Source organism: Dermacentor variabilis, chromosome 6, assembly GCF_050947875.1.
Source record: "Dermacentor variabilis isolate Ectoservices chromosome 6, ASM5094787v1, whole genome shotgun sequence".
NCBI lineage: Eukaryota > Metazoa > Arthropoda > Arachnida > Ixodida > Ixodidae > Dermacentor > Dermacentor variabilis.
Window position 1 is genome coordinate 7814516 of NC_134573.1, and position 27023 is coordinate 7841538.

The 27023-nt window shown below is 45.8% G+C and overlaps 1 protein-coding gene across 3 annotated transcripts in view; it reads left to right on the forward strand.

Moving 5' to 3' along the window:
- The window catches only part of LOC142584601 (protein FAM204A-like), a 126263-nt gene that overhangs the window by 66402 nt on the left and 32838 nt on the right, over positions 1 to 27023 (forward strand). For all 3 annotated transcript variants that reach the window (XM_075694730.1, XM_075694731.1, XM_075694732.1), the window contains exon 3: positions 3043 to 3148. In XM_075694730.1, coding sequence (XP_075550845.1) covers positions 3043 to 3148 — 106 coding nt within the window. The remainder of the gene's footprint in view (positions 1 to 3042; positions 3149 to 27023) is intronic.

The window sequence follows — 27023 nt, forward strand, 5'->3', positions numbered from 1 at the left end:
ACCTCCGACATGTACCAAATGTGGCAAGAGGCTTACAGTTATTCATGTTCTTATCCAATGCACTGAAATAGAGGCAGAAAGGAAAAAGTACTTCCCCTCCGCTTACTCCAACACATACCGTTACACCCAGCATTCTTTCTGAGCAATGAACCCCTTTTTACTTTTCGAACAGTATTAAACTTTTTAACTGAAACTAACACCCTAAATGTGATTTGGCCAGGCTACTTGTAGCAAGGCCTCCACCTGGAGGTCGTAGCTGCAATGAAAACATTTTCTTGAGCACCTGCCTCCCAGCCCTTGCTTTCAAGGCCTTGCTGAGGCAGTAGTGCTACAGCCATTACATATTTTACTGATCATCCATAACTCGTGAAACATCTATTGTCATTGCAGACACGATCAATCACTATCATTTTTATATTATGTATATACTTGTATTTTACGCACTTTAGAGCAAATAAATTTTAGGTCCTTTTACAGCCACATTGCACCACATCTATATATTGCACTTTTTAGCGAATATTTTAGGCCACTATACAGCCGTGTTTCATTACTCCCTGCAATTAACACCCATATATGATTCAGAAGTACAGATCATTGACTTGGCGCTCTTTGGCCACATCTGGCCCTTGCGCCAATAAACTCTACAAATCAGTCAATCAACAATTTCATCTTCTGTGTTCGGTGACCCACAATTGCCTTCCTTCAGGTCGTCGTCACTGGAGACATCGCGAATGCAGTTAACAATCTCTTCGGTTGTCAGGTTCGCAGCTGTTAGTGCTGCACTATCGCTCTCCACATAGTCATCGAAGGAAGAGGCAGCGGGCAGCAGTTCCGCAATCTCAGTCCACAATTCTCCTGGGTTGTTGTTGGCCGCCTCCAGGTCATCTTCAAGCTGCACAGGCATTTTGACAAGCCTTGCTTTTCGCCAGCACTTGCTAATGGTGGATGCCTTCAATTTCTACCAAGCTCCTGTGAGTATTTCCGCTGCCTGACGAATATTGATTGCAGTCGGCGGCTTTAGGCAGAGGTTGATAATCAACCGCTGCACAAGGTGCTTATGAAATTCTGTTTTCACACTCTTTATAGTGCCCTTGTCTAGGGGTTGCAGCAAGGACATGTTGTTTGGCAGCAGAAGCTCCAAGCAAACGTGTGTCAAGCGAACATTCACAATGTGAGCAGAGCAGTTGTAACCAGTAGAATTCTTCAGTCATCCCTCCTCATTTGGCCATAGAGTTTGATGAGCCACCCGGAAAAGAGTTCTCTGGTCATACAAGCTCGCTTGTTGGCGCGGTAGTTGTACCATAACAACATGACGTTTTTTCTGCAGTGAGGCTGCACATATTTCCCAATGACGAGCAGTTTCATTTTCTTCGTGCCTGTTGAATTGCAGCATAGCAGGACTGTCACGCAAAGATGCGGCTTCTTCCCTCTTTTGCATGGCTGCCCTTTGAAGTGCATCGTCCGGTCTGGCAGGAGCTGATAAAAACATGCGGTCTCATCCGCATTGAAAATATCGTCTTCTGAGTATGATTCAGCCACCTCTAGAAAATTATGATTGCGCCAGGAATCCATGCCTTCTTTGTCAGCAGCCTTCTCCTCTCCCGAGACTACCTGCCAAGTTATTCCGTTCCTTTGGCGGAAAGGAAAAAGCCAACCCGCATTGGCGTTGAACCCACAAGTGCATAGGCGAATTTGCGGGCTTTTCCTTGGAGCCTTGGACCCAGACACAGGAACGTTTTGCAGTCTGGCATCTTTGAACCGCATGAGAACAGTTTGGTCCACATTTTTAAATTTCCCCATCGCAGCGTTTCCTCGTAGGAGCGAGTTGCGATTCCCGGCGAAGCTTGACAGTCTTGTTTCGGTCTTCCAAATGGTCATGACGGTCGATGGGGCAGTGCCACGCTGTCTGCACACGTAGATTTCTTTTTTCCCTGCGTCGTTTTTCTGCAATACGTCTAATTTGTCCTGCAGTGAAAACTGCTTTCGCTTCTTGGCGCCGTCGCTAGCTGCATTCATCATTGGATATCGCGTGAACATCGCCAAACCTTGTTGTGAAGTTCTTGGTGTAGTTTGTGGGAAAGCAGTTGGCACCCGACATGGTGATGATGATAGCTGCTGTGACATGGTGATGATGATGATAGCTACAGAACTCTGTTTCTGCTTCACGCAAGAGCTGCGGCGCCGTTACCTTTAGCTGAATTCGTAATACTGATGTTCCTCGGTTATAAAGGGGAAAATGAACTATGTGCGTTATTATGAAATATGCACTGTATTGAAATTCGTAGTTCTGAAATATTTTTACATTGAAAATATAGGCAATCTGGTGAGGATTTTTGAAATATTCGTAAACTTGAGAAATTCGTTAATGAGGGTTCACAGTGACGAAATTTGACTGTACATGGGAATGGGGAAATTGTTTCTTTTGCCAATGACTGCACTGAATTTGATGACCTACATTTGAAAGAAAAGGTTAGTTTAGTGATTGTAAGAAGCAGACATTTTAATTAGGCTGTTCATTTTTTAAATAAAATTTTTGAAAGTTGCAAAATTTCAAAATGATAATATCAAGTTTACAGGTCTGTAATTCAGCATTGAAAAGTGGTATCACAATTTTGTAAACTGCACCTAATAATACCTCTAAAGCAGACAAAATGCATGTTTTGAAATATACCACTAATATGTGTATAGGACTAGTGCAAAACCATTGTAAATGTTATAACAAATTTACATAAGCTGTAAATCCATATATCAAGTTTGTCCACTTTTTATACTTTAATGTATTCAATTTACAGAATTGTGGTATCTGTTTCGGGTATAGATATATGGATTTATAAATTTGCTTGTTTTCTTTTTTTATACTTACCAGTCTCTATCAATTTTTTGTAAAAGGATTGAGGCCCTAAATCAAAATATTGCTTCCTACAGTCTCTAGAATTTAACTTTCTCTCTCTAATGCAACAAATTTTGTTCAAATCGGCAGTTGTCTCATCAGAGCATTTATGCATTTCGCAGCAGCTTTTCTTTATTTGTCGTCGTGCACAGTGAGGAGGAACCAGGTGACCAGCAGAAGTGGCAGGAGGTGTGCCCTTTCCTGACTGTGAACGACCACCTCTGTGGACCCGTGTCTCACGGCAGCTGTGGGCCCAAGGTAGGGTCTACCCAATCTGTTATTTGCATAAACCCGGTGACCTGTATTTAGAACTGCAGGGATGCTTGATCATCTTATGCCCCTTGATGTTTCTTACAAAATTGCATGCTAGTGGAAACCAGTTCACTGTGATTACTGCTGGAGTTTGCCAATGACACCATTTGCTAGAATAGCTCCTGCCAGTGCTGCGATCTAGGTGAATTCGCCTAGATCTAGGGATTTAGCTCTTTCCCTACAGTGGGGAAAATAGGTGTTTTTTGTAGGTTTTGCCAGATTTTTTTTCTGAGTGAACTACTGCACTCAATGTTTTATGTAATAAATAAACAAAAAGCAGAATGAATGCACTTTTCATGTGCACAAGTTTTATTTACGAGTTGTATGTCATAAAAAAAATATAAGTTGCTAGAATCAAGATTTTGCAATAAAATTGAACAAACTTTGCAAAAACTCGCTTGTACCTACTGAGAAAAATATGTAACAAAAATTATGAGATCTACAAAATGTATTGCCACCGCCTCCCCCCCCCCCCCCAAAAAAAAAAAAACACATTTTTCATTGAACAAGAATTCCACTACAAAAATTGAACTGCAAGCACTACAGTTGGTTGTGCCGGGCTTCGGCCGCCGATATTCCAGGCTAGTTTGCATCGTTGAAAAAGGCAGCATCGACAAAAAGGCAGCATCCTCAGACTTGCTGCTGCTCGATCCATTGATAAAATCAGCCGCAGATGCAGTGGAATCATGAAATCTGCAATTTTTTTAAGCGCGTGCGCGCTGCTCCTGGAGGCGTCCATTTTTCTTTCTACTTTGATGATTGTGAAACTGTGTTCCCTAGAATATTGGCTATTCGGCCATTCGCCGATGGGACCGAGGGCTGTTACCGAATGACGGTGGCACTGCGAGCAGTCCTCATGCTGTGGCGCAGCGCTCGGCCACTTGGCCGCATTTTAGCGAAGCGCGTGTGTGTTAGGCATAGTTTAACCATTCCTTTTTTTTTTTTAAATGATTTTCTGCCGCCGCATTAGATCAGTGTTTGTTACAGGTGTATTGAGAGGTTTTAGCTGCGTAAAGTAGTATTCAATCCCAAAGGGTTTTTCTGCTGAGCCGTATGAACCATGCCTGTGAAGTGGGGATACCACTAAGAACACGAAGTGATTGCACAGCCTGGAATACGTTGAGCACTGAATTTATTTATTCATGCAATACTGCAGCCCTGTGGCAGGCAAGGCAGCAGTAGTTAAAGTGAAACAATAAAATTCAAGGGGCAGTTAGTCATCCCTACATGGATGAATGCGAAAGCATTGCAACCACAGCGCGATGCCTATACTCTTTCAGTCATCTTAATTTAACTTCACTTTAATTAACACCAAAGGTCGTGGGTTGGACTCCCAACAAAGGTTGAGGGTACAACTCCAAACAAAGGAAATGGGTTTGAGTGTCTTAACTAACTCTACTTTAACTAACGTCGGCCTAATTAGCACCAACGGTTGTGGGTTTGAGTGCCTTAACTCTTTCATTACTGCGAGAAAGTGGTAGTTTTTTATAGGTCTCGTGAAAAAATTATTTACCACTACAAATAATATTCCAGTACACATTCCAGCATAGCATATTGTGCATAATGCAATGCTCTTTCCAAAAACATACGTTGCCAAATAAAAAAAAGTGTTTTGGGTAAAACATGAAAAATTCTAGAAAGCACCATTTTTGCTGCCAGTTGATAAAAACAACAATAAAGACTATGATATCTACAAAAACATTAATATCAAAGGAAATTCAAAATAGAAATTTCAAAGATAAATAGCCCAGAAATAGTGTCTGAAAAAAATAAATGCTCAGTACACTTCCACTCTTCGGATACAAAAAAGAAACTAAGACTGGTTCATCCCTCACACCATGCGGGGAAGCAGTTCCTGGATTTTCTGAAGCATAGCTGCACTTTGCACTTTTCCCGCAAAACGTCTGGTTTTTGTTCAACATTGTGGTCCTCATAACACATTTTGCAGTTCCGCCTTTTCGGTATCTTCTCAGGATGGTCCAATGAGAAGTCCAAGGAAAGTACTTCACCAGTTCGTCTAGAGTCATGCACCTTTTCCAGGACCAATCACTCTCAGCGTAGCTGGGTAACTACTAGATTATGCATCCGAACATATCTGTTTGCATTTTTGCAGATTGTCTGTATCACTTCTGCAGAGAAGAGTAGAAAGAAATGCCATGCTATTGTAAATTGTCTTGCGCTGATCCATAGTGCTGGGCAGAGATGTGCTATGGGCTGCCTTCTTGGCGTAAACGAAAGTTTCTTTGCTGCCAATGGCAGCACACCATAAGCAAGCGAAGTATGCACCCTGAAGATAATCAGTAGAGCTCTCAGGTCATGCAAAAAGATAGGCAGATAAGCGCACGCAAGGAAGGAGACTGCTCAAGGCCCTAAAGGAAACTCGCCGGTGAACAGCTAAAGATGTCCCATGCTGACTCAAAACATATTCACCGTCAGAGCTTGTATCTGCTTTGCTGGCATCGTCGGAATCATAACTCAAGTCGTCATCACTAAATTGAAGTGCGGGTGCAGCATAGTTTTGAGCATAACGCTTTTCTCGCGACGCAGCCGCATGGGACGACACCATGGGAGTGACTTTCGATAACTGCGCAGTGACACCGGCAGCGCCCCTTGCCTGGATTTTACGAAAGAAGTGAAACTTTTGAAAACTGGTTGAAAATGCCAGGTCCACATGTTGGACGTGCGGCAGACCTTCAGAAATACATTTGGTGAAATAAAATGACTCGGACTCGAAACCAAAGCTCACTAGTGAACAACTGGCGTCATTTTCGGTTAATTGTTGCCACTCAGCGCTGTCGGACAGCAAAGCCGGTGATATAATTTAAACTGATTCTGAAAGTTAAGGTGCCTGTACTGGATGGCCTTAAGTGGATAAGGAACAGCTCCAACATGTCGAAATTGGCGATCTAAAGCATCGATCACCGGCGATCGATTTGAACAGGCATGGTAACGAAAGAGTTAATGAACTATATCTTAATTAAGTGTGGCTTAATTAACTTCACCTTAACACCTAGGGTCATGGGTTCAACTTTCACCAATGGTCATGGGTTCGAATGCCGTAATGAACTCTAGCTTAATTAAACCTGCCTTAATATTATTTGTCTTAATTCACTCTGGCTTAACTGACTCTGCTTTAATTATCATTGTTTTAATTTGCATTGCCTTAATTTATGCAATCAATTGCCTCAATTGGCTCACTTGACTTTTTGGACCATCGGGGTCACGCCAACGCCAACAACGCTAAATTTTCCGCCTCTTGAGCCATATAATGCTTTCGCGTTAATAACCAACATGAGGTACTGGTGTGTGATTTGGCATAGATAGTAGAGGGTAAAAAAAATCAAACCCAAGCTCGTTCAGAACCTATACTAGACAAGTTAAGGGTGAGAAAAAACAGTGAGAACCAATATTGTCACGTTCTAAGATAACAGGCGACCTTTAATTGAAGCATTGAGCCCGTGTCTTTAACCGTCGACTACGCACACAAAAAATTCAAGCACCCACACGTGGATCGGAGAGTCTTCGTCTGCTTCTTTAATGGCATCCCTCGAAGCAGGTGCCAGTGCATGGCGCATAGACTGGTGCACATTTTCTTCTGTTTTATAATTCTACAGTACCTGTTACAAGGTGTGGCATTATTGTCCCCCCTCGAAAAAGCATCGACTTGATGCTAAAAGAAGCACGCATATTACAAGGTAAACATAGAAGTACACGTGCAAAGAAACATGCACACATAAAAGCTTGCTGACCTGTAGTCGCGGAACGCAATGCATGGTAGGGTCACTGAGGCGCTTAATGATTGTCTACGACAAAGCTAAACAAAACAAAAAGAACGACGTGGTCTAAAAACTATGGTGGCTATGGAGTCCGGTACGGTTTCAGCCGCACAACATGCACAATCTCAGATGGTGTCTTTCAACATCGTGTTGGTTGGCTTCCGTCAGGAAGAACTTTGTAATTGACTCCACTCACTCACTGTAGCGCTTTTTAAGGTCTGAAGTACCAGCTGAGAAGTTTCTCGGATGGGCCTTTGCAGTGGACAGGAGCCCAGACCAGAACTTCTGGTTGGCACTAGACTTGTCGATGGCACATGTTGTAGTGCTGTGTGTCAATCGATGCACTGTTGTTATATATGTTCATGCGAGCCATTTGGCATGCTTCCTCGGCACGCTGTATAAAAAGCTTGGCGTCTTGGTCAAAATGATCAAAGCTGTCGCACGGGGGAGCATTGCTTTAAGTATGGTCTGAACTTCAAGGCCATAAACAAGGTGCAATGGTGTGAAGCATGTGGTGTCCTACATAGCGGTGTTGTACGTAAACGTTACGTATGGAAGTACTTCATCCCACGTTTTGTGCTGTACCTTTACGTACATAGACAGCGTGTCAGTCATCATTTTGTTGAGCCTTTCGGTCAGGCCATTTGTCTGCGGGTGATAGGCAGTCATCTTTCGATGCATCGTGTACCTTAATTAGAAAACATCTTCAATCAGCTGGGTCTTAAATGCCATTCCTCGGTCGGCAATGACGCATGACGGGGCACCATGACACAGTGCAATGTTGTGTACAAAAAATTGTGCAACCTCAGAAGCAGTTCATCGAGGCAGAGCCCTTGCTTCAGTATAGCATGTTAAATAATCTGTGGCAATTATTGTCTACTTGTTTCCCGAAGATGACCAAGGAAAAGCCCCAAAAGATCCATGCTGACTTGGTTTTGAGCTGACACGTTTTGTGCTGTACGTTTACATACATAGACAGCGTGTCAGTCATCATTTTGTTGAGCCTTTCGGTCAGGCCATTTGTCTGCGGGTGATAGGCAATCGTCTTTCGATGCATTGTGTAACCTAATTAGAAAACATCTTCAATAAGCTAGGCCTTAAATTCCATTCCTCGGTCGGCAATGACGCATGACGGGGCACCATGACACAGTGCAATGTTGTGTACAAAAAATTGTGCAACCTCAGAAGCAGTTCATCGAGGCAGAGCCCTTGCTTCAGTGTAGCATGTTAAATAATCTGTGGCAATTATTGTCCACTTGTTTCCCGAAGATGACCAAGGAAAAGGCCCAAAAGATCCATGCTGACTTGGTCAAATGGTCTTTGCGGTGGGTCAATTGGTTTCAGTAATCCCGCAGGCTTCACAGCTGGCGACACAAGTGGCAAGTTTCAGCTAGTAGTGCGATTTGCACACTCTAGCAAGGGTTCTGGTGTAGCCTAGGTGGCCAGACAGAGGCTTGTCGTGGCATGTGAACAGGATTTGGTCACATAGCTCTGCTGGCACGACCAAAAGGTAGGTTTTGTTGGTGGCAGCAGAGTTCTTATACAGTACGCCTTGGCATAAACAAAAGGATGACAGTTCGTGAGCTATTTGCTGGGGGCGGAGAAGCGTTGCTGCCTTTCAGCTGTTTGAAAATAGGCTGTAATTCCTTATCTGCATGCCACTCTTTGGACAAATCTGTCACGCTTACAGCCCCAAGGAAAGCACTGGCGTCCTCAGTGTGTTGATCCGCAGGTTTGACAGGCGTGCGCGCTAACATGTCGGCGTCTTCGTATGTGTGCCTGGCCTTGTACACGATAGTTACGTCGTATTCGTGCAGGCGTAGGCTCCACCATGCTAGTTGTCTGCAAGGATCCCTTAAGTTTGCGAGCCAGTACGAGTGGTTATCTGTCATGACCTTGAATGGGCCACCATAAAGGTGAGGTCGAAGCTTTGCAGGAGCCCATACGACAGCAAGGCACTCCTTCTCCATAGTGATGTAGTTGGACTCTGGCCGTGATTGAGTGCGACTAGCAAAAGCGATAACTCTTTCAACGCCCTCCTGTTGTACGAGTACCGCGTCTAGTCTTGTGTCACTGGCATCTGTAGGAATTTCAATCTCAGCCTGTTTGCCAAAGTGTCCAAGAACGGGCCACGAATCCAGGCAGTCTCGGAGCTCGGTGAAAGCTGCTTTTTGTTCAGGGCTCTAAATGAATGGCATGTGGTCTCTTGTGACATGAGTAAGTGGTTCAGTAACCTTTGAAAAATTACTTATAAAGCGCTGGTAGTACACGCAGAGACCTAGGAAGCGTTGGACACTTTTGTTATCGGCAGGGGTTGGAAAAGTGGTCATAGCGGCAGTTTAGTTGGGGTCAGGATGGGCACCTTCCGCGCTCACGGCATGACCGAGAAACTTCAGCTCTTGGTAACCGAAGTGGCATTTCTGAGGCTTGAGTGTAAGGTTAGCCAGTCGGATTGCTTCAAGAACTTGACAGAGTCAAACAAGGTGCTCAGAAAAGCTGGCTCAAAAAAACGAGCTCATCATCTAGGTAGACGAGGCGGCTTTGCCACTTCAGGTCGGCCAGTACAGTGTTCATCATCCGTTGGAAAGTTGCCGGAGCAGAGCAGAGACTGAACAGCAGCACCCGCAACTCGTAAAGACCGTCTGCGGTGACAAAGGCAGTTTTTTCACAGTCCCGCTCGTCGACCTCGGTCTGCCAATAGCTGCTTTTTAAATCAAGGGATAAAAAATACTGAGCTCGCTGTAGCCGGTCAAGAGAGTCATCGATGCACACCAGCAGGTAAATGTCCTTTTTTGTGACGTTGAGCTTTCGGTAATCAACACAAAAATGAAGCGTGCCATCCTTCTTCTTGATGAGTACAATCGGCGATGACTACGGACTGCTTGAAGACTGGATAACGCCATCATCAGTCATTTCCTTTACTTGGGCTTTCATTGCCTCACATTCTTTCTGCGAGACACGATACGGCTGGTGGTGGATGGGACATGCATCATCGTAGGTGATTATTCTTTGTTGCGTGATTGGCATTTGACCAACTTTAGAAAAGAAGCAAGCATGCCTTGAATTCAGATAATAGTTGCCACAGTGCCTTCTTTTTCTCCTCCAGCAGCTCGTTATTGATGTTACGACTCAATGTCGATACGTTAGCTCCTCCTGAGTAGTGGCATAAGGAGGTGGAGTCTGGTGCCTGGCTTTCGCCAATTGCCGTCGTGAACGAGACAAAGGCCTGATGAAATAAAGCAAAGGCAGTAATTTAATGAAATTTCTCAGCAACAAAACAAACTGGCAATTAATTAGTGTATTTGAATATGTTAGACAGAAACAGTAAAGTGACAATTCCAAAGAACAGGGTAGCAATGTTGAAGAATTAAGATGTGCAATCGCAACGTCAACAATGAACATCAGTTCAAACTACATTTCTAAGCAATAATTGGGAAAGCAAATATTTAGAGTCCACAGTCCACAAAATCAAAAGTGACGTGCAGCAAACCGGGCGCGCCGACAGTCCTTCCCAACTGATGCAGCCCGTAAGCGACCCTCGAAGTCGGCGCCTCGACAGCGGCGGCTGGCTTCCATGGCGGCCGGCGGTGTTTGGTGTTGGGGCATGATGTCGGCAGCTTATTTGCCCGGGAGTTGCTTGGCGTGCATTTATCGTCCCTGGAGCAGACTGCCAAAGTGTCGGGTCGGTGCTTTTTTATACAACTCTCGAGGCGTCGGCCTTCCCCTCCTGGCGGTGAGACATGTTTCACACACGCGCACACTTGATCTCGCCGTAGTTCAGACTCCACTGGCGGTCACCTTCACCGGCAGTCAATTTGATCACACACAAAACAATAGCTGCAGACGAAGATGGCTTCACGTAGGCCGGGCGTGTTTCCACCGTGGTTCAGATTCTGCTAGCAGTCGCCTTCACTGGCAAGCAATTTAATAGCACACAAAACAACAGTTGCACACGCAGCCAGCTTCACGTAGCCCGGGTGCGTAGCCACCATGGTTTCTAACCTACCAGCGGTCACCTTCTCCGTCGAACAATTTAATCACACACAAAACAGCAGTCACAAACGCACACAGCTCACGTGCTCTGGATGTACCCAAGATCACGTTCCCTACCGTTTGCGAAACGGTGCAGCACGTAGGCTTGCTGCCCATTCTTAAAGAAGCGATGCTTAATAGGCGTGAGAGTGAAGAATTCAAGAAATAATGCGACTTTTGTGACACTGACCCCCCACTTCTGGAATATTATTTTATAATATTCATCATGCCACAAAAGTCGCTTGGCAGCAACCCAGAATTCACATCTATTGATGGTTACACATTCAAGACTATGGTTGCCGAATATCTGTTTTACAATCTGCTCAGATAATCCGCTCCCACATTTTCTTTGCCCTTTATGTGTTTTATGGTATGGTATGGTATGGTATGGTTTTATGGTGACCTGGTATTCTTGGAGCAACAAACTCCACCAAAGGACTCTACTGTTCAGTTGCCGTGCCTGTCTTAAGTAGTTGAGAGATTGATGGTCCGTCTGGACAACAAATGGGGCCCCGTAGAGATACATTGAGAATTTCTGTATCCCCCACACGAGTGCTAGACATTCTCTTTCAATCGTGCTATAGGCTTTCTCTCTAGGCAGCAGTTTTCTACTAGCATAGGCTATGGGGTGGCTATGATTGGTACCTTCTTCAGAGCCACATGCAGTACTCTTGCTTTAGGCGCCGTGCGCTGACAGATATCGCAAGCGGTCACAAACCTCTTAACGTCGGCGGTAAGGCCTGGCCAAAAAAATTCTTCCATGCTGCGGTATTTTGTTTTCTGAGCTCCCAGATGCCCGGACATGATCCCATCATGGCCATTTTTAGTACTGCTTCTCGATGTTCCTTTGGAACGACTAGCTGCTGAACGTACCTTCCATTTGGCTCTGTGTAAGTGCGATACAGAAGCCCGTTTTCTTGTTCAAACTCAATCATGCTCTCCTTATTCTGCACGTTAGCCTTTTGCCGGTCTGCAAAAAGCAGTGTCGCAACGACTCGTCCATTTGTTGTGCTCCGGTGTATGCACCTGCTGTTCCGGGGTGAGTTTCTGCGTTGGGCGTTTTCAGCCTCTCAAATTTCTTTCCGGCGCTCTTCGCCTGGGCTCTTGTTACGGTGGCAGCGGTCGCCTCCTCCCTTGCCGGTAAATCATAGTCTCTTTTGCTGCCTCGCTAGATGGCTCGTCTGGTGCTTTGACACCCTCTATGTTCCCTAGTATTACATCATATAAAGGCTCCTGCATACAAAGAGCCCTGATGTCACAGAAATAGGGGGTCTCGACGTGGTTTCGAGCTTCGGGTAACATCTTCACGGTACCATCTACTAAATAGACTGAACTGCTTTCGCCTGTGAGTTAGTCGTCATTGACTAGGCCTTTTCTGACTATTACCGTGTTGCCTCCTGTATCGCGTGGTACAGTGACAGATTTCCCGCCTATATTGCCGGCAGGTATGTTCATTGAGAACTTGTCTCCAAGCTGAGGTACAGGCGTCATCAACTCTCTGGATACAGGCTTCATCTAATCTTCATTGGGTTGAGGTTGCGTCGATTGGAGGTCTTCAGCACCTTGCATATCAACGGTCTTGCCTTGAAAGGTCACTGACATCAGTTTCCCAGGCGAGGGCTCGGAGACCATCCCTGTGTCATCCTCGATGTTCCTGCATGACTTGGATAGGATCGCCGTGGCGATGGCGATCGCGACTGGCATCTTGGTGACTGTGGTGCACGCTGCTGGAGGATGAACTCTTCAGTTTCGGGCAGCCTCTTTCCAAACAGGGGTCAAGGTGAATTGGCAGCAAAACCCTGCAGCCCAAGTTGGGGTATATGGCACTTGTGGCATGTGTGACCCGCCTCACCACAATGATAGCAAAGTGGTCGTCGGTCAGGCATGCGCCAAATGCCTGATTTACGTGTGACCATGCAGTTGTCTTGAAAGTAAGAAACCGCCTGTGCCGAATGTAGCACAACGTGGGGAGTAACGTTGAGTAACGGGATCTAGCGGTGCTGATGCAGGGATGGAGCGCTTCAATGTGTCTCCATGCGTCATGCGCTGGAACTTGCTTGCCATGGGCGGTGATGCCAACGTAGGGAAGCTGCACCTTAATGCATGAGTGTAAATCGTGCGCCAAAAGTAACTCACTTGAAGGGCTTGTTCGGGGCAAGGTTGAGGTACCTTGAGTACATGCTGCACTTCGTCATACAGTATGTCGGTGATGTAGTTGGCCTTAAGCTGCTGCACCTGGTACAGCTGTTGCAGCTCGACGCGGACTATGGAATGTATTATCTCACGGAGTACATACATTTACGTCAATTGCTGCGAAAGCTCCCAGACTGATGGTTGTCGAAACAGCATTTACTTGCCGATCATCCTGGTTCAACCGCTGCCGCAGCACCTTTTCCATAGCAACAGCTTCGGTGAGCAACTCGGCAAACGTCCTCGGCGGATTACGAACAAGCCCAGCGAAACGCTGCTCTTTGACACCCTGCATCGAATAATAGAGCTTCTTGTTTGCCAGCATGCTAGGATTGGCTTGCCTGAAGAGACGTTTCATGTCTTCCCCATACATAGTCACACTTTCATTAGGCTTCTGAGCGCACAATTGGAGAACCTGTTCTGCTTGCTCTCGATAATCGGGGTACGAGTAGGTCTCTAAAGGTCATCGCCGTAACTCATGTGATGAAGTCAGGGCCTCTTCGCTGTTCTGAAATCAGGTGCGAGTGCTGTCCTCGAGGTTGAAATACACGTTCCTTAATTTCACTTTGTCGTCTCACTTGTTGAAAGCTCCTACTTGCTCAAAGACATCCAGCCAGTCTTCCACGTCTTCAAGAAGGTCGCTGTGGAAGGAACTTGGCACTTGCAGGTTCTGCAGCGTGTAATGAGTTGGTACTGTCACCTCCATACCTTCCACTGTAGCCATTGTCCTCCCAGATGATGGTACAATCTCAGGGGCTAAACCCCATATTCTTCGGCTGGCATGGTGCGGTATGGCACTGATGTTCTTGCTGCTGGGAGAGGTCTGTTGCATAGGTTACCCGCACCTCCACCAGGAATGTCTCGTTCTAGGATACAGGCAACCTTTAATTCAAGCGTTGAGCTTGCGTCTCTCACTGCCGACTGCGCACATGCAAAACTAAAGTACCTGCGTGTGGATCGGAGAGTCCTCTTCACTGGCATCTGTCAAAGCAGGTGCCGGCACATGGCGTGTGGACTGGCACACGTTTTTTTCTGTTTTCCTATTCTGCGGTGCCTGTTACAAGGTGTGGCAATCTCAACATGTAATAATAGATAAATTGCAAATGGCAAAAGCAAACAAAACGAAAAAATAACATCATTAGCAAAGCATGGGCTGCTGATGTGATGCAAGGAAATGGCGCGATGTGTAAAGTTGATATTGCATCTGGTCAAGAAGAGCACCCGAATATGTTTCGACATTAGACAAAATTGTGGGAGCATGTTCCACTCGGCGATAATAATGCGCAAGTACAATCACGCCCACTTATAACGATATACAAGTGCCACGAAAATTTGATTGTTATAACCAATAATTGTTATAACCGAGTTGCATGAAAAAATCAAAATAGGGGGATGGCAGAGCTGATGTGAGAAAACTAATGGCGGGGACCTTCCTCCATCCGGCTGCTGATTTTGTTCACTCGTTTAACTGCTTTCTTGGCACTCCAATTGCGTGTAACAAGCCGCGGCTGTCGGCTTTAAAGAATGGCACTGCTATAACAACTGCAAAGAGGTGTCATGGGTGGCAAGCGAAGTGTGAGCACCACCGAGGCATATTCCTTGGTGGCCCCAAAAAGGGCCTTCTAATTAAAAATTGTGAGAGGGCTGCTGCGCAGCCTGTCAGCTTGAGAAATCCAGAAGAAACACTGAAGAGAGATCGCCACAAGCTTCGCTTCACGTACACTGGCTTGCACGAGAAAACCCTATGTCTGTCAGCCTTGCATGCTTTACCCAAAGCTTGCCGACATCCTTCTCCAAGGCATCCAGGTGCTCCATGTAGTGCAACGGAAGGGTCCTCGCGAAAACAAAGCCCTCGAGGGACTGAATCATCTGCCGGGCCTCCTCTGAGGACAATGCTGAGGCAGCCTGCCCTACCACGTTATTGTCGCCGTCATCGCCGTCGCTATCTGATGCAAGCGCACATTTGCGACAATCACCTCATCGGTTAGAAACACTTAGTTTCCAGATCTATAGCCACCACTTTCTTTTGACCGGCAATGTCGTGCATTGCTGACGATCAGCGGGCGGATCAGCCATCTTCTGTTTCGGCATTCAGTCAAGCGAGGCTGAGAAACAATTTCAACGCAACCAACAAAGACGAATGTGCATGATTAAGCTGTTGCAAAACTGCACTGAATGAGGAGCCGGCAAACAACATGTGAGCAGCGCAGTTGACGTAGTCCATTTGTGTTTCAGAGGGTGGCGCGACATAGAGCTGTTGACGCAGCCCATTCCTGTTCGGAGGAGTGGAAGGGTGACGGGAGACAGGCACGGGGAGAAGGCTTGACAGTGAGCGCATAGCGGCTGTCGGAGCAGCGAGCCATTGTGCAGTGGCTCAAATTTCTCGTTTGCTTTTTTCTTTTCAAGGATTTTGCATTTCAGTACCTTTCGGACGGACACCCAGCAGCCAGACTTTATCGTTATGACCGATAATGCGGGATTGGGTCATTGTAGTAAGCAGGTTATTTCACCATGGAAAACATACAAAAGTTGACGGTGCAGCAACTTCTCATTGTTTTAACCGATATATTATTCAAACCGATATCGTTATAAGTAGGTTCAACTGTAATCAAGCACGCAGTCAAAACAAAAATATGAACAGAAGAATGAAGAACTTAATAAAACAGTGTAGACAAATTACAGCTCACAACATCCGATGAAATAACAAGAGGTTTGTGAATAAGAAGAAACGTTATAGAAAAACAAAGGCAATTATAAGGCAGACGAGCGTGGGTCCCCAATATGATGCAATTGGCAAAATGCAGTTATTTTTATCTTCTCATTTCATGTTCCATCTTTTCTGTCTTTGCTGTCCTTTCATTATCGAGAGACTTTGTGAAAAACTGGAGATGCAGAAGAGGTTGTAAACCCACCCACGCCACAAACCACTGTGGTGGTGCATGCAGGTAGCCAAGCAGACGACAGTGAAGAGCGTAGCAGTAGGACTGCTCACAGTGCCCTCAGCACTTATATTCAGGAATTGGGCTGCTGAGCACGAGGTCGCAGGATCAAATCCCGGCCACGGCGGCCGCATTTCGAAGGGGGCGAAATGCGAAAACACCTGTGTGCTTAGATTTAGGTGCACGTTAAAGAACCCCAGGTGGTCAAAATTTCCGGAGTCCTCCACTACGGCGTGCCTCATAATCAGAAAGTGGTTTTGGCACGTAAAACCCCAAATATTATTATTATATTCAGGAAGCGTCACAGCGCACGGACTGCAGACTAGCCAATATTCTGGGGACCATAGTGAAACTTCGGAGCGTGTTGAAAAATTACTGCCTGGTGAGAAAAAATCCAGCTGCTTAGAAAACAAAAATATAGTTCTCCTCCCTCATGTCCGATCGCGCAATGTGTCCGTGAGCGGCACAGGAAGTCTTGAAAGCAGTGTTTTAAACCATCGATAGCGGGTAGCCATTTTTGTTTTCTACTTTGACGATCCCGAAACTTCAAAGCACATTCAAAAATCACTGTATGGTGGGAAAAAGCAAACTGCATAGAAAACAAAAATATAGTTCTTCCCTTCACATACAATAGCGCAATGTCCATGAACAGTGCAGAAGGACTTGAAAGCAGCATTTCAAACCATTGTTATCAGGCTAGCGAGGCCCAATGGATATGGCAAGTAAAGAGTTAAACCTTGTTTAGGGAAATATCACCAAATAAACGACAGGGTGGGATTGCCCTGTGCCCGTTAACGAAGTATAGCTAATGCATAAAAAAAAGCTACTGGCATAAGCGCATCTAAGACGGGACGAAGGAGCACGCATGCAGTGCTAACATTCAAAAATAGATTTATATTTCTTAACTGAGCAGTATTGACATGTCCTTCATAGGTGCATCACTGGGCACCTGCTCCAGAAATGTTAGCAAAGGCAAAAAAAAAAAAAAAAAACAACAAAAAATGTACAATAACAGAAGGCTCATGGTATGCTTTTATGGCATGCGCAAGAATTCTCATTGTTTTGTTGATAATGTGATAGAAGGTCTGCTGATGCATGCACCACCATACATGGATGGCTATGTATTGTGCTTTGATGATAACCCTAGTCATTTCGTTTGCACTCTTACCCAGGATAACAGTTTTGCTAAAGAGGGGCTGGCAGGTGCAGTGAAGTGCAAGGAAATCATCTGGTTGGTCTTTGCTTACTTTATCCCTGTGGCCTATCATTGGGGCACCTACCAGTTTGGCCAACATAGCTTGCTCTGCATGTTATTGGGATAACACCCATGCTGCACCTTTCTCTGCGTTTCTTCTCACAGTTTTTTTTTATCTGTACGCTCTGGCCTCGTTTTCCAGCAAAGACTGCTCAGCCTATTCGGTGCGAAGAAGACAAGCCTAATATTGCCACATTGTGCGGTTTCCTTCAGGTGGTGTGACGCCAGGTGAATATAAGGGTTAACAGCTACCCTTTTTAGGAGTAGAGCACTCTTGCATGCCTCATTTTGCCTGAATGTGCTTAAGCAGTCGTTCTGCTACTGAGATCATGATATGATATGGGTATCCAGAGCCACATAGACAAGAAAAGGGTAGCCGGGATCCCTTATATTCCAACCACATTTTGGGTTGGTTGCTTTACCATCTGAGCTAACCGCGAAGTTGGAAGATGACACAGCGATGACAACAAGGCAGAAGTGTAAACTTCCTTTCAGAGAAGCTGTTTTTTTTTGTAGCTTTCTGTGGGCATATGGCAATTTCTCCCTTGCATAGCTCCCATGTTTCTAATCCAGGCATGCTGATTAATAGAAGTCTGCTGACTGTGGCATCGCCTGTGGTGATGCAAAACAGTGCCTTGTTCTGCTAGCATCACAACTGGCTATGACAACAGTGACCTTAAAACCCAGGGTAACTCAACCTAGCTTCAGTGGAACCCTGATACTAATAGGCACCTGACAGGAGTGTGGCTTAACTACTGTAGGTATAGCTTGCTCTTTCCCAACAGTACTCTGCACTAATCAACAGTTGTACACACTGACGACTATGATTATACTGCAACAGTACAATTTACCTACATCCTCCATCCCGTAGCACTGTTGCAAAAAAGGAAGCTATGCCATTAAAATTTTGCTTGAGAATGTGCACACAGGGTTCATTCTTTGACTAGGGTTGGCAAAGAAAAATTCGTACAGTCATGTGATAGAAGACAGGCAATGTCAAAGAGCCTTTCAGCAGTGTGCCTTTGCAATGCACACTCCTGTTGAGCTGCAACACATTTTTGTACAGCAGTCTACTGAGCAAGGATTGGTGCTACTTTCTTGAAAAACAGTGCTTGTTGTCTATCATCCCACTGTCCATGTCGGTTCCATTGGGCTGAGAGAGAATTTCATGCGCCGGAAGATTAGCCTGAAGGGAAGAAAAGGCTGTGCTCAATATGCAGCACACAAGAACTCTTAGCTAAATGCAATTAACCTGCACTGCTGCTGTGGGCTTAGGTGAAGTACTGTTGCAATGCAATATTAGCATTCATGCTTATTAGGATTGCAAATTGGGCAAGTTCAAATGTGAACAGTTCTGAAACTACTCCAATGAGTTGTGTCTGCAGCTACACCTGCATTTGTAACAAAATGGTTTGCTCAGACTCCAAAACATACCCTTGGGACTGCTCCATGCTTACATACAGGTTACAGAGCTACTACGCTTCACAATTCCATGTAATTACGTGTAACAGGTCACCTGATCAGTTATTTTCTGGTTGCATTTCAATTTATGGTGACGGTACAAGCAGTAACTTAAAGCAGCGCCTTCTGAACAATGATCCTAGTTGATTCATTGGCCTTATGAGAGGATGCAGTCAGAGGCTGTCATTTTCACTGTGACTGACACTGACTGTGGCACATGTTGTTGCTGGCGGCTGTTAGATGGTATGCCACAGATACGCTTCTGAGGAGACTGCAGAATTGCTCATGGTAATAGTTTGTAAATTGCACGACTCTGCCTTAGTAGCTCGTGTGTCCCTGCACAGAAAGGTTGCTCTTAGAGCAAGGATGCACAAGCATAGTTGTTCTGTGGTTTTGCCATTCCTCTGCATACGGCATCACAATGAGTCACAAACTCAAGTCATAAGTTTCTGTACTCATTTCCCAATCACAAGCTTGGTTTTTTTCATGTCCAGTCAGGTGATTCCTTTCTCATTTATCGCCAGCTGTTTAGCATGCGGTGTGTTTCTATCTGCTGCCTAATTGCCTTTGCTAGACCCTCTTCACGACTTGTACATTCCTATAACTAAGAAATGGCACCAAGGATGAGTTCAGAGGCTATAAAACCATTGATTACTTCCGCTTTCTGCATGGTCATCTTAGAACCCTGTTGAGGAATGGGGCAAAGTTAATGACCTCTAGTAGATGCCATTTCTTGTCATTCCCCCATCCAAGTAATGGCAGAAATTTACCTGTGCACACAAGCAAATTGAAAATGGGTTCTGTACTCTATATGGAGTGTAGCACAATGTGTGGACTTCTTTGGAAGTTTACTTTGCAGCAATTCAGAGGAGACGGAGAAAGTAGGTGCAACTTGAAAAGCAACCTGCCCCACTTCCTCCACTATGGCTGCATAACTAGGCAGCACAGAGCTGCTGCATGGGTTTCTACTACTACTACTACTACTACTACTACTAGTTTTGGCTGTAGGTTATTGTAATTAAGAAGGACAAAAAGGAGAAAGTATTGTGGGCATTGTAATTCTCTCGCCTCTCAGGGGACACCCGAACTGTCTCGCAGCCTTGGGAAACATACTGTGGAAGTGAACAGGAAGTAGGAGAGGAAAGCTGCAATAAAAATTTGCAGGCCTGCGCAGCACTCGCAGCACAGTCGCAGTGTAAGCTGGAGGATGCCTCCATAAGAGCTCCATTTTTGGCAGCGTGCACTAGAGGGTTTGTGCCTTGCGGGAAGGCTTCGTAACGTGTACCAAAGAGCAAATACAGGTATCGAGACTACACGGCGCACACGTCACTCCTCTTGACCCACAGCACGATACGATGCTGTTGATGATAATGATCATCTATTTTCATCCCCTTTGAAACAATGCGGTGACAAATGGTCACCTAGCCTACTTGAGTTGACCAGGTCCAGCTACATGCAACTGCTACGTGAAACGGCTACATATCGACACTACGCGACGAGCACCTCGCATCGCGTGACAAGTGGCACGATATGAAGCAAATGATGGTAATGATGATGGTCATGATGGTGATTATTTATTGCCATCCCCTTCGAAGCGGGGCGGTGACAAGCAGTTCACTGGCCTGCTTGGTTTATTGTTTTTTGATTCTACTATTTTTTGCACTCCAGCCGAGTCTCGTTGTTTGCTTCTTTTGTTGCAATGTACGTTTTCTTTGTTCCTGTTATCTCTGTTGTACCCCACTCCTGCCTAAGGCTTGTAATACAGGCCGGCAGTATTTGCTAAATAAATAAATTAGTTATGCCATGCATGCTTTCGATTCTACAATTTTTTATACATCTCCTTAATTTTTTTTTCTTTAAGATGTAGTAATGCGTGACGTCAAGTCTGGGTGCAGCCAGAGAATGTACATTGAGAGAGCAGATGACAAATCAATCGGGCTGATCGACCAGTGCAAAGCAACATTGCATGATTGTGTCAAGACGGTGTTGTTTGAGTCTATGAAATTTATCATGCAGCACTTGATCTGGGTTTGTGGCGGCGTGATGAAACGTGAAGTCATCTTCAGTGTTGTTGATGTAAAGGCGATCAAGTCAAGTGGCTCAATTCGTGAGGGTCTTTGCAGCAAAGCTGCCAGGCCACAAATTCACCTGACTGCACGTGAGGCTGCTTGTGTAGAAGCTGTCGTGCCTGACTTTCAGCAGCATGCACTTGAGAGTCTTGGTGGTGAATTCTTCTTGCGTCCTTTTCTCGAGAATGAACTAAACTGTCCGCCCGGCGGCGGCGACCTGCGGCTTGTGCTGCTCTCTGGACAGTGGTCTGCTGAGCCCGACATTTCCTGGTTGCAGCCGTGCACATTGCTCTACGGGTCGCTTCTTCATCAATAGTTTCTGCCTTGTGAGGAGGTGCCATAGCGGGTTGCAAAGAGGTACAACAGGTAGCGAGACTACGCGGTGTAGATGTAACATCCCTTGATACGTGTAACGATACAATGCAACTCGAAACTGGTAGGTCCAGAGCACTCAGCGCACAGGAACAGTAACAAGAAGGGACTGTTTAATACCACGCGCTAGTCACTTCTTCTTGTTAGCTATGTTTTGTGTAAATGGCGGTATGTCTTATTTTCTCCATTGTCCTTGTCGCACTACAGACGTGGCATTTACTGCCCTTTCAAAGCATGCATCATCCCAATGTGAAAGTTAAGCGTGCGCATGCACAAAACATTAAAACGCTAATCGCTCAGGTAAGCATGGCTTTATACGGACTACGATACGTAACAGCAATGTAAAGTGAGCACAGATCCACGCTATGTGGCTTGCCTGTTACATTGTGTGACTTCTCGCGGGCTAGGTGATAGCTGCAGCAGACACCGGCGGCGGCGGTGGACACTATCACCAGCCGAAATGCCTATTGGAATGAGCCTATAACAGTTTACTCTGCAAAATGGCATAGACAAAATAGAAGGATGGAAGTGAGAAGTGGACATAACTAGATATAAATAATAAGGTAAACAAAAACCAATAACCATGTAGACAACATTTCCCAGTGCCATTAAAAATGGTGTATACGCAATTTTGCAAGAAGAAATACAAAAAGTTGCACACGAGATAACACACTACTTACAAAAGTAAAAAGAACAAATTAGTATTGCTACGAGGCTCTGCAGGAGCGAATGATGATGAGAGGACTGACGAAGACAACAATAGCCGATAGTCGTGCGCACAGGCTCCATCTTGTATGCCTGTCTTCTGCCCATTGTATATATCTTGTAAATATATTGTCAAGTGTCTTTCCTCCCTGTAACATTTTGGTGGAGAGAGCTGGTTCTTCATGTCTCAAAACGGATCTATGCAGCAGAAGCTCCTTGGCGGCATCTATAATGTCAGAGCACGGCGGGCACGAGAATGCTTCGAGCAGGTCACCAACCGTGCCCCAACCATCTGTCGCCAATCATTCCGTCGTCTTCACACAACAGCGTCACCCATTTACCTTTTCTGGCTCTGACAACACCAACGTCAAAGATTGGCTTCAACTGTACGAACGGATGAGCACTAGGAACAACTGGGTCCTGACGTTGATGCTAGCGAACATCATACTTTATCTGGCAGGCACGGTGCAAGTGTGGTTTCTGAACCACGACCAGGAAATTACAAGCTAGGTCGTATGAATGAATGAACGTGTGCTGTTTATGGCCAGGTATGGCCAAAGAGCGCCAAAAGCTAGGAGTTATGTAAGCAAAAGTTCATCAATTTGTTCGGCAAGCCCATCGGACGCCGTCATGCTGCGGAGAAACAACTTGCATGCCGAGCTCAGACTTGCACCGAGTCCTATGTGACGTACATCCAGGACGTGCTTGCATTTTGTCGCAGAGTCGAAGACACGGTGCCGGAAACGGAAAAGGTTGCTTATGCATATTCTCAAAGGTATCGTGGATGACATGCTTACACTTCTGGTTTTTAAGAACTCATCCACATTGCAAGACGTCATCAATGAATGCCGACAGTATGAAGAAGCACAAACTCACCGCGTTACTCCGAACTTCACACGTCTTCCAAACATGGCTGCGCGTCTACCTGCAAGGACCTCTGTCTCCCACTCGTTCCACCCGTTCCTGCTGCATCTGACAACATTGTGCACATCATCCGCCATGAGATTGAAGCTTCCTCCCCAGTTATCCTTCAGGAACGTAACCCTGACGAGTCCCATGCAACCATTTTCCTCATCCATACCGTTGTGCGTCAAGAACTAGCAAGCACAGGATAACAGATGCTTTGGCCAGTCAACAAACCTGGCAACTGCCCGCCAGCCGCACCTGAGTTACACAGACAATCGAACCTTTCACCCTCGACACCGGAATCTTAACCAAGTAACAAAAAATGATGTGTACCTCTTACCTTGCATAGTTGACGCCCTTGACTGTCTCAATGGTTCCAGGTATTTTTCTTCGATAGACCTTCACTCTGGGTTGCAGATTGCATTGCAGCAGATTGCAGTTGATGACATGGATCGTGAAAATATGGCGTTTATTACACCTAATGGACTCTTATCAGTTCAACGTGATTCTTTTCAGGCTATGCAATGCTCCTGCCACATTCGAACGAATGATGGGTACCCTCCTTCACAACTTAAAGTGGTCAGTCTTCTTGTGCTACCTTGATGATGTCATTGCCTTTTTGCCGACTTTTTACACACACCTCGAGTGTCTCTCGATAGTTCTTTCAGTGTTCCGCAAGGCGAGACTTCAGTTCAATCCGATGAAACGTCACTTTGGCCCTCGGCAACTTACTGTGCTTGGACACCTCGTCGACTCTTCCGGTGTTCGTCCCGATCTGGAGAAAGTTGCAGTCAAGGATTTCCCTGTGCCCACCTGTGCAACCGATGTTCAAAGCATTGTAGGCCTCTGCTCCTACTTCCTCAGATTCGTGTGAAATTTTGCTGGCATCGCACGCCCTTTAACAGAACTTCTTAAGAAAGATGCGACTTTTGTCTGGGGTCCCGACCAAGCTAGTACATTCGCTGAGCTGACAATGAAACTCACGTCGCCTCCGATTCTTGGCCACTTTGATGTGTCCGCCCCAATGGAGGTTCGCACCGACGCCAGCAGCCACGGTATCGGCACTGTTTTGGCACAACGACAGCATGGTTGCAACCGTGTCATTGCGTACACTAGCCGTCTTCTGTCAACAGCCGAGTGCAATTAGTCAATCACCAATCGTTGAATGCCTCGCCCTTGTTTGGACAGTAGGTGAATATCACCCCTACCTCTACGGGCGGCCTTTCATGGTTATCACTGATCACGATGCCCTATGCTGGCTTTCATCTTTCAAAGATACAGCTGGACGTCTCGGTCGGTGGGCTCTACAGCTCCACGAGCACTCTTACACAGTGGTGTATAAGACAGGCCGACCCCATGAGGACGCTGATTGCTTGTCATGTTAGTCAGTTGATCCACTAGACCAGCCTGAGATTAGCGAGTCAACTTGCATCCTTACGCTTACCGTGTTTGGTGACATCGCCATTAAGCAACGGCGTGATCCTTTTTGCCTTACCTGAGAGACATCATTCTCAGCCTGACGGACCTGCCAACTTCACCCTCTTTGCATATGTTTGGGCTGCAACATGGCATATTGTACCATTACAACGTGCACCCTGATGGCCCTGAACTGCTGCTGGTCGTTCCCAAGCATATGCGTGAGACTGTGCTCGCACAGTTGCATGATGTCCCAACCGCTGGTCATCTGGGAGTCTCAAAGACATATGACCGTGTTTGGCGTCATTTCTTCTGACCCGGTATTTACCGTTCTGTTTGCCGTTACTTCGCCTCCTGTAAATCTTGTCAGCACCACAAAAAACCAGCAGCCCTACCACCCGGCTGTCTTCAGCCTATTGAAATACCATCTTCTCCATTATTTCAAGTTGGTCTTGATCTCCTTGGTGCTTTCCCTCTGTCGCTTAGTGGGAACAAGTGGATAGTAGTGGCTGTGGACTACACTATCTGTTACGCGATCACGTGGGCTCTCCCTACCAATTGTGCAACCGACGTCGCTGACTTCCTTCTCGACACAGTGGTACTTCACGACGGTGCTCCCCGACAACTCCTTACCGACCGGAGCCGCTACTTTCTCTCACAGGTTGTCCAGGACATTTTGCACACCTGCGCTACAAAGCACAAGTTTACAACGGCGTATCACGCTCAGACCATCAGCCTGACAAAGCGGCTCAATAAAACTATCACAGAAATGCTCTTTATGTACGTCTCCACCGACCACCTTGACTGGAATGCCGCTCTGCTGTTTGTCACATTTGCCTACAATACGTCCCACCATGATTCTGCTGGTTTCTCTCCATTTTTTTCTCTTGTATGGACACGACCCTATACTGCCATTTGACATGATCCTCCCAGGCGTTCTCGACAAGTCAGAATATGCTCGAGATGCCATACCTAGAGTGACCGAGGCACGTGAGATTGCACGCCTGTGCTGACCACTTCCCAAGAAAAGCAACGACACATATATGACGCTTGTCACCGCTCTGCCCACTTTAACCCTGGTGACATCGTGCTTCTTTGGAAACTAGCGCGGTTAGTTGGTCTTTGTGACAAGCTGATTTCACCCTACTCTGGCCCATACTGTGTCTTGCGTCAAGTGGCAGATATGACCTACGAGTTACAACCTCTCGATACCTCCACACCGCAATCCTCCTCTGATATCATTCAGGTCACTCGACTGAAGCGATATCCCTCAAACCTACCAAGCGCCTGGACAGTGCCTTCTCCGCCGGGGGGTCATGCTACGAGGCACTGCAGGAGCAAACAATGATGAGAGGACTGACGATGGCGACGATCGCTGATAGTCGTGTACATGGGCTCCATCTTGTATGCCCGTCTTCTGCCCGTTGTATATATCTTGTAAATATATTGTCAAGCGCCTTTTCTCCCCGTAACAATATTTTACACTTTCACACAAATTGCACAAATTACTGAGCTGAACACAGTAAGGGAATTGAGGGGCCCAGCTTTCCTAAATCACAACCACATAAAGCCAGCGAGACAATGACAACAAGGAAAGCCATAGGAGGAACTAGTTTCATTGAAATGTAGAAATAATAAATAAATAAAAAATGAAAATGGGTGAAAAAACAAGTGGCTGCAGGTGGGATATGAATCCACGTCTTCGCTTTATGCTTGCGTTGCTCTTACCAGTTGATTCATATTAAGCGTTATAAAATATTGCTTACATAGAAAAAAACTTCCAAAGGCGTAAGGTTTCACACGTTCACTCCTGATTCATAGTAGTAACTATTTAACAGCCTTGATCAATTATTTAATATGTGTTGGCTATAATTTGTTTGGTGTGCTACAACGCACCAGAGTTCTGAATTTTTTGTGAAGCATGAAGGGACATTCTTCTAAACATGTTTATTCAATGAGGAATTGCTATTATACTGTAGTAGTTCTGTGTAAGTCAAGTACCAAAGTTTCACACACTCTAATATTGAATTTCTGGCTAGTACTACTGACTGAGTTGCCACAAGGTTACGCAACAGTGTGTTTATAACTCGAATGCAACAAGGCTATGCAGACGCAACACCTTCATGCATTTCTGGCGCTTATTCACATTGCCATCATGCCACCCTCACTGAAGCTGAAATTATTGGGTAGCTATTTGGAACACGGAAAGTGTTTTGCTGCTCAGCAGAAAAGAGTAACAGTGCAGGTATTTCTTTTAACACATTGTTGACAGTAACAATGTCTACACAGTTGAACCCGACTATATTGAACCCGCTTACATCGAATTATTCTATATATAGAATAATTTCTGGGCATGGTATAGTTACCATGAGTATATATAGTAAAAATTACGTTTACATCGAACAAAAATAGCAGCGACTCCCGAGATATCGAACGTCGAGCGGCGGAAAAGTGCCCCAGAAGTTGGCTTTCCCCTCGCGGTTGTGGAGAAACCCGACGGCATGGCTCCATCCAACCGCTCTCCCTACCGTGACCGCGCTGCTTTGGACGAGCCGTTGACACCCCCCTGCAAAAAATGATCCTGGCCCGCCTGCAGCGCTTGCTCAGACAGCCAATCAGAGGCTCTTGTGCCCTCGTCGTGCAAAATGGCGAAAGTGCGAGTTGTCTCGGTGCTTTTCTGGTCCATTGTGTATGTTCCTT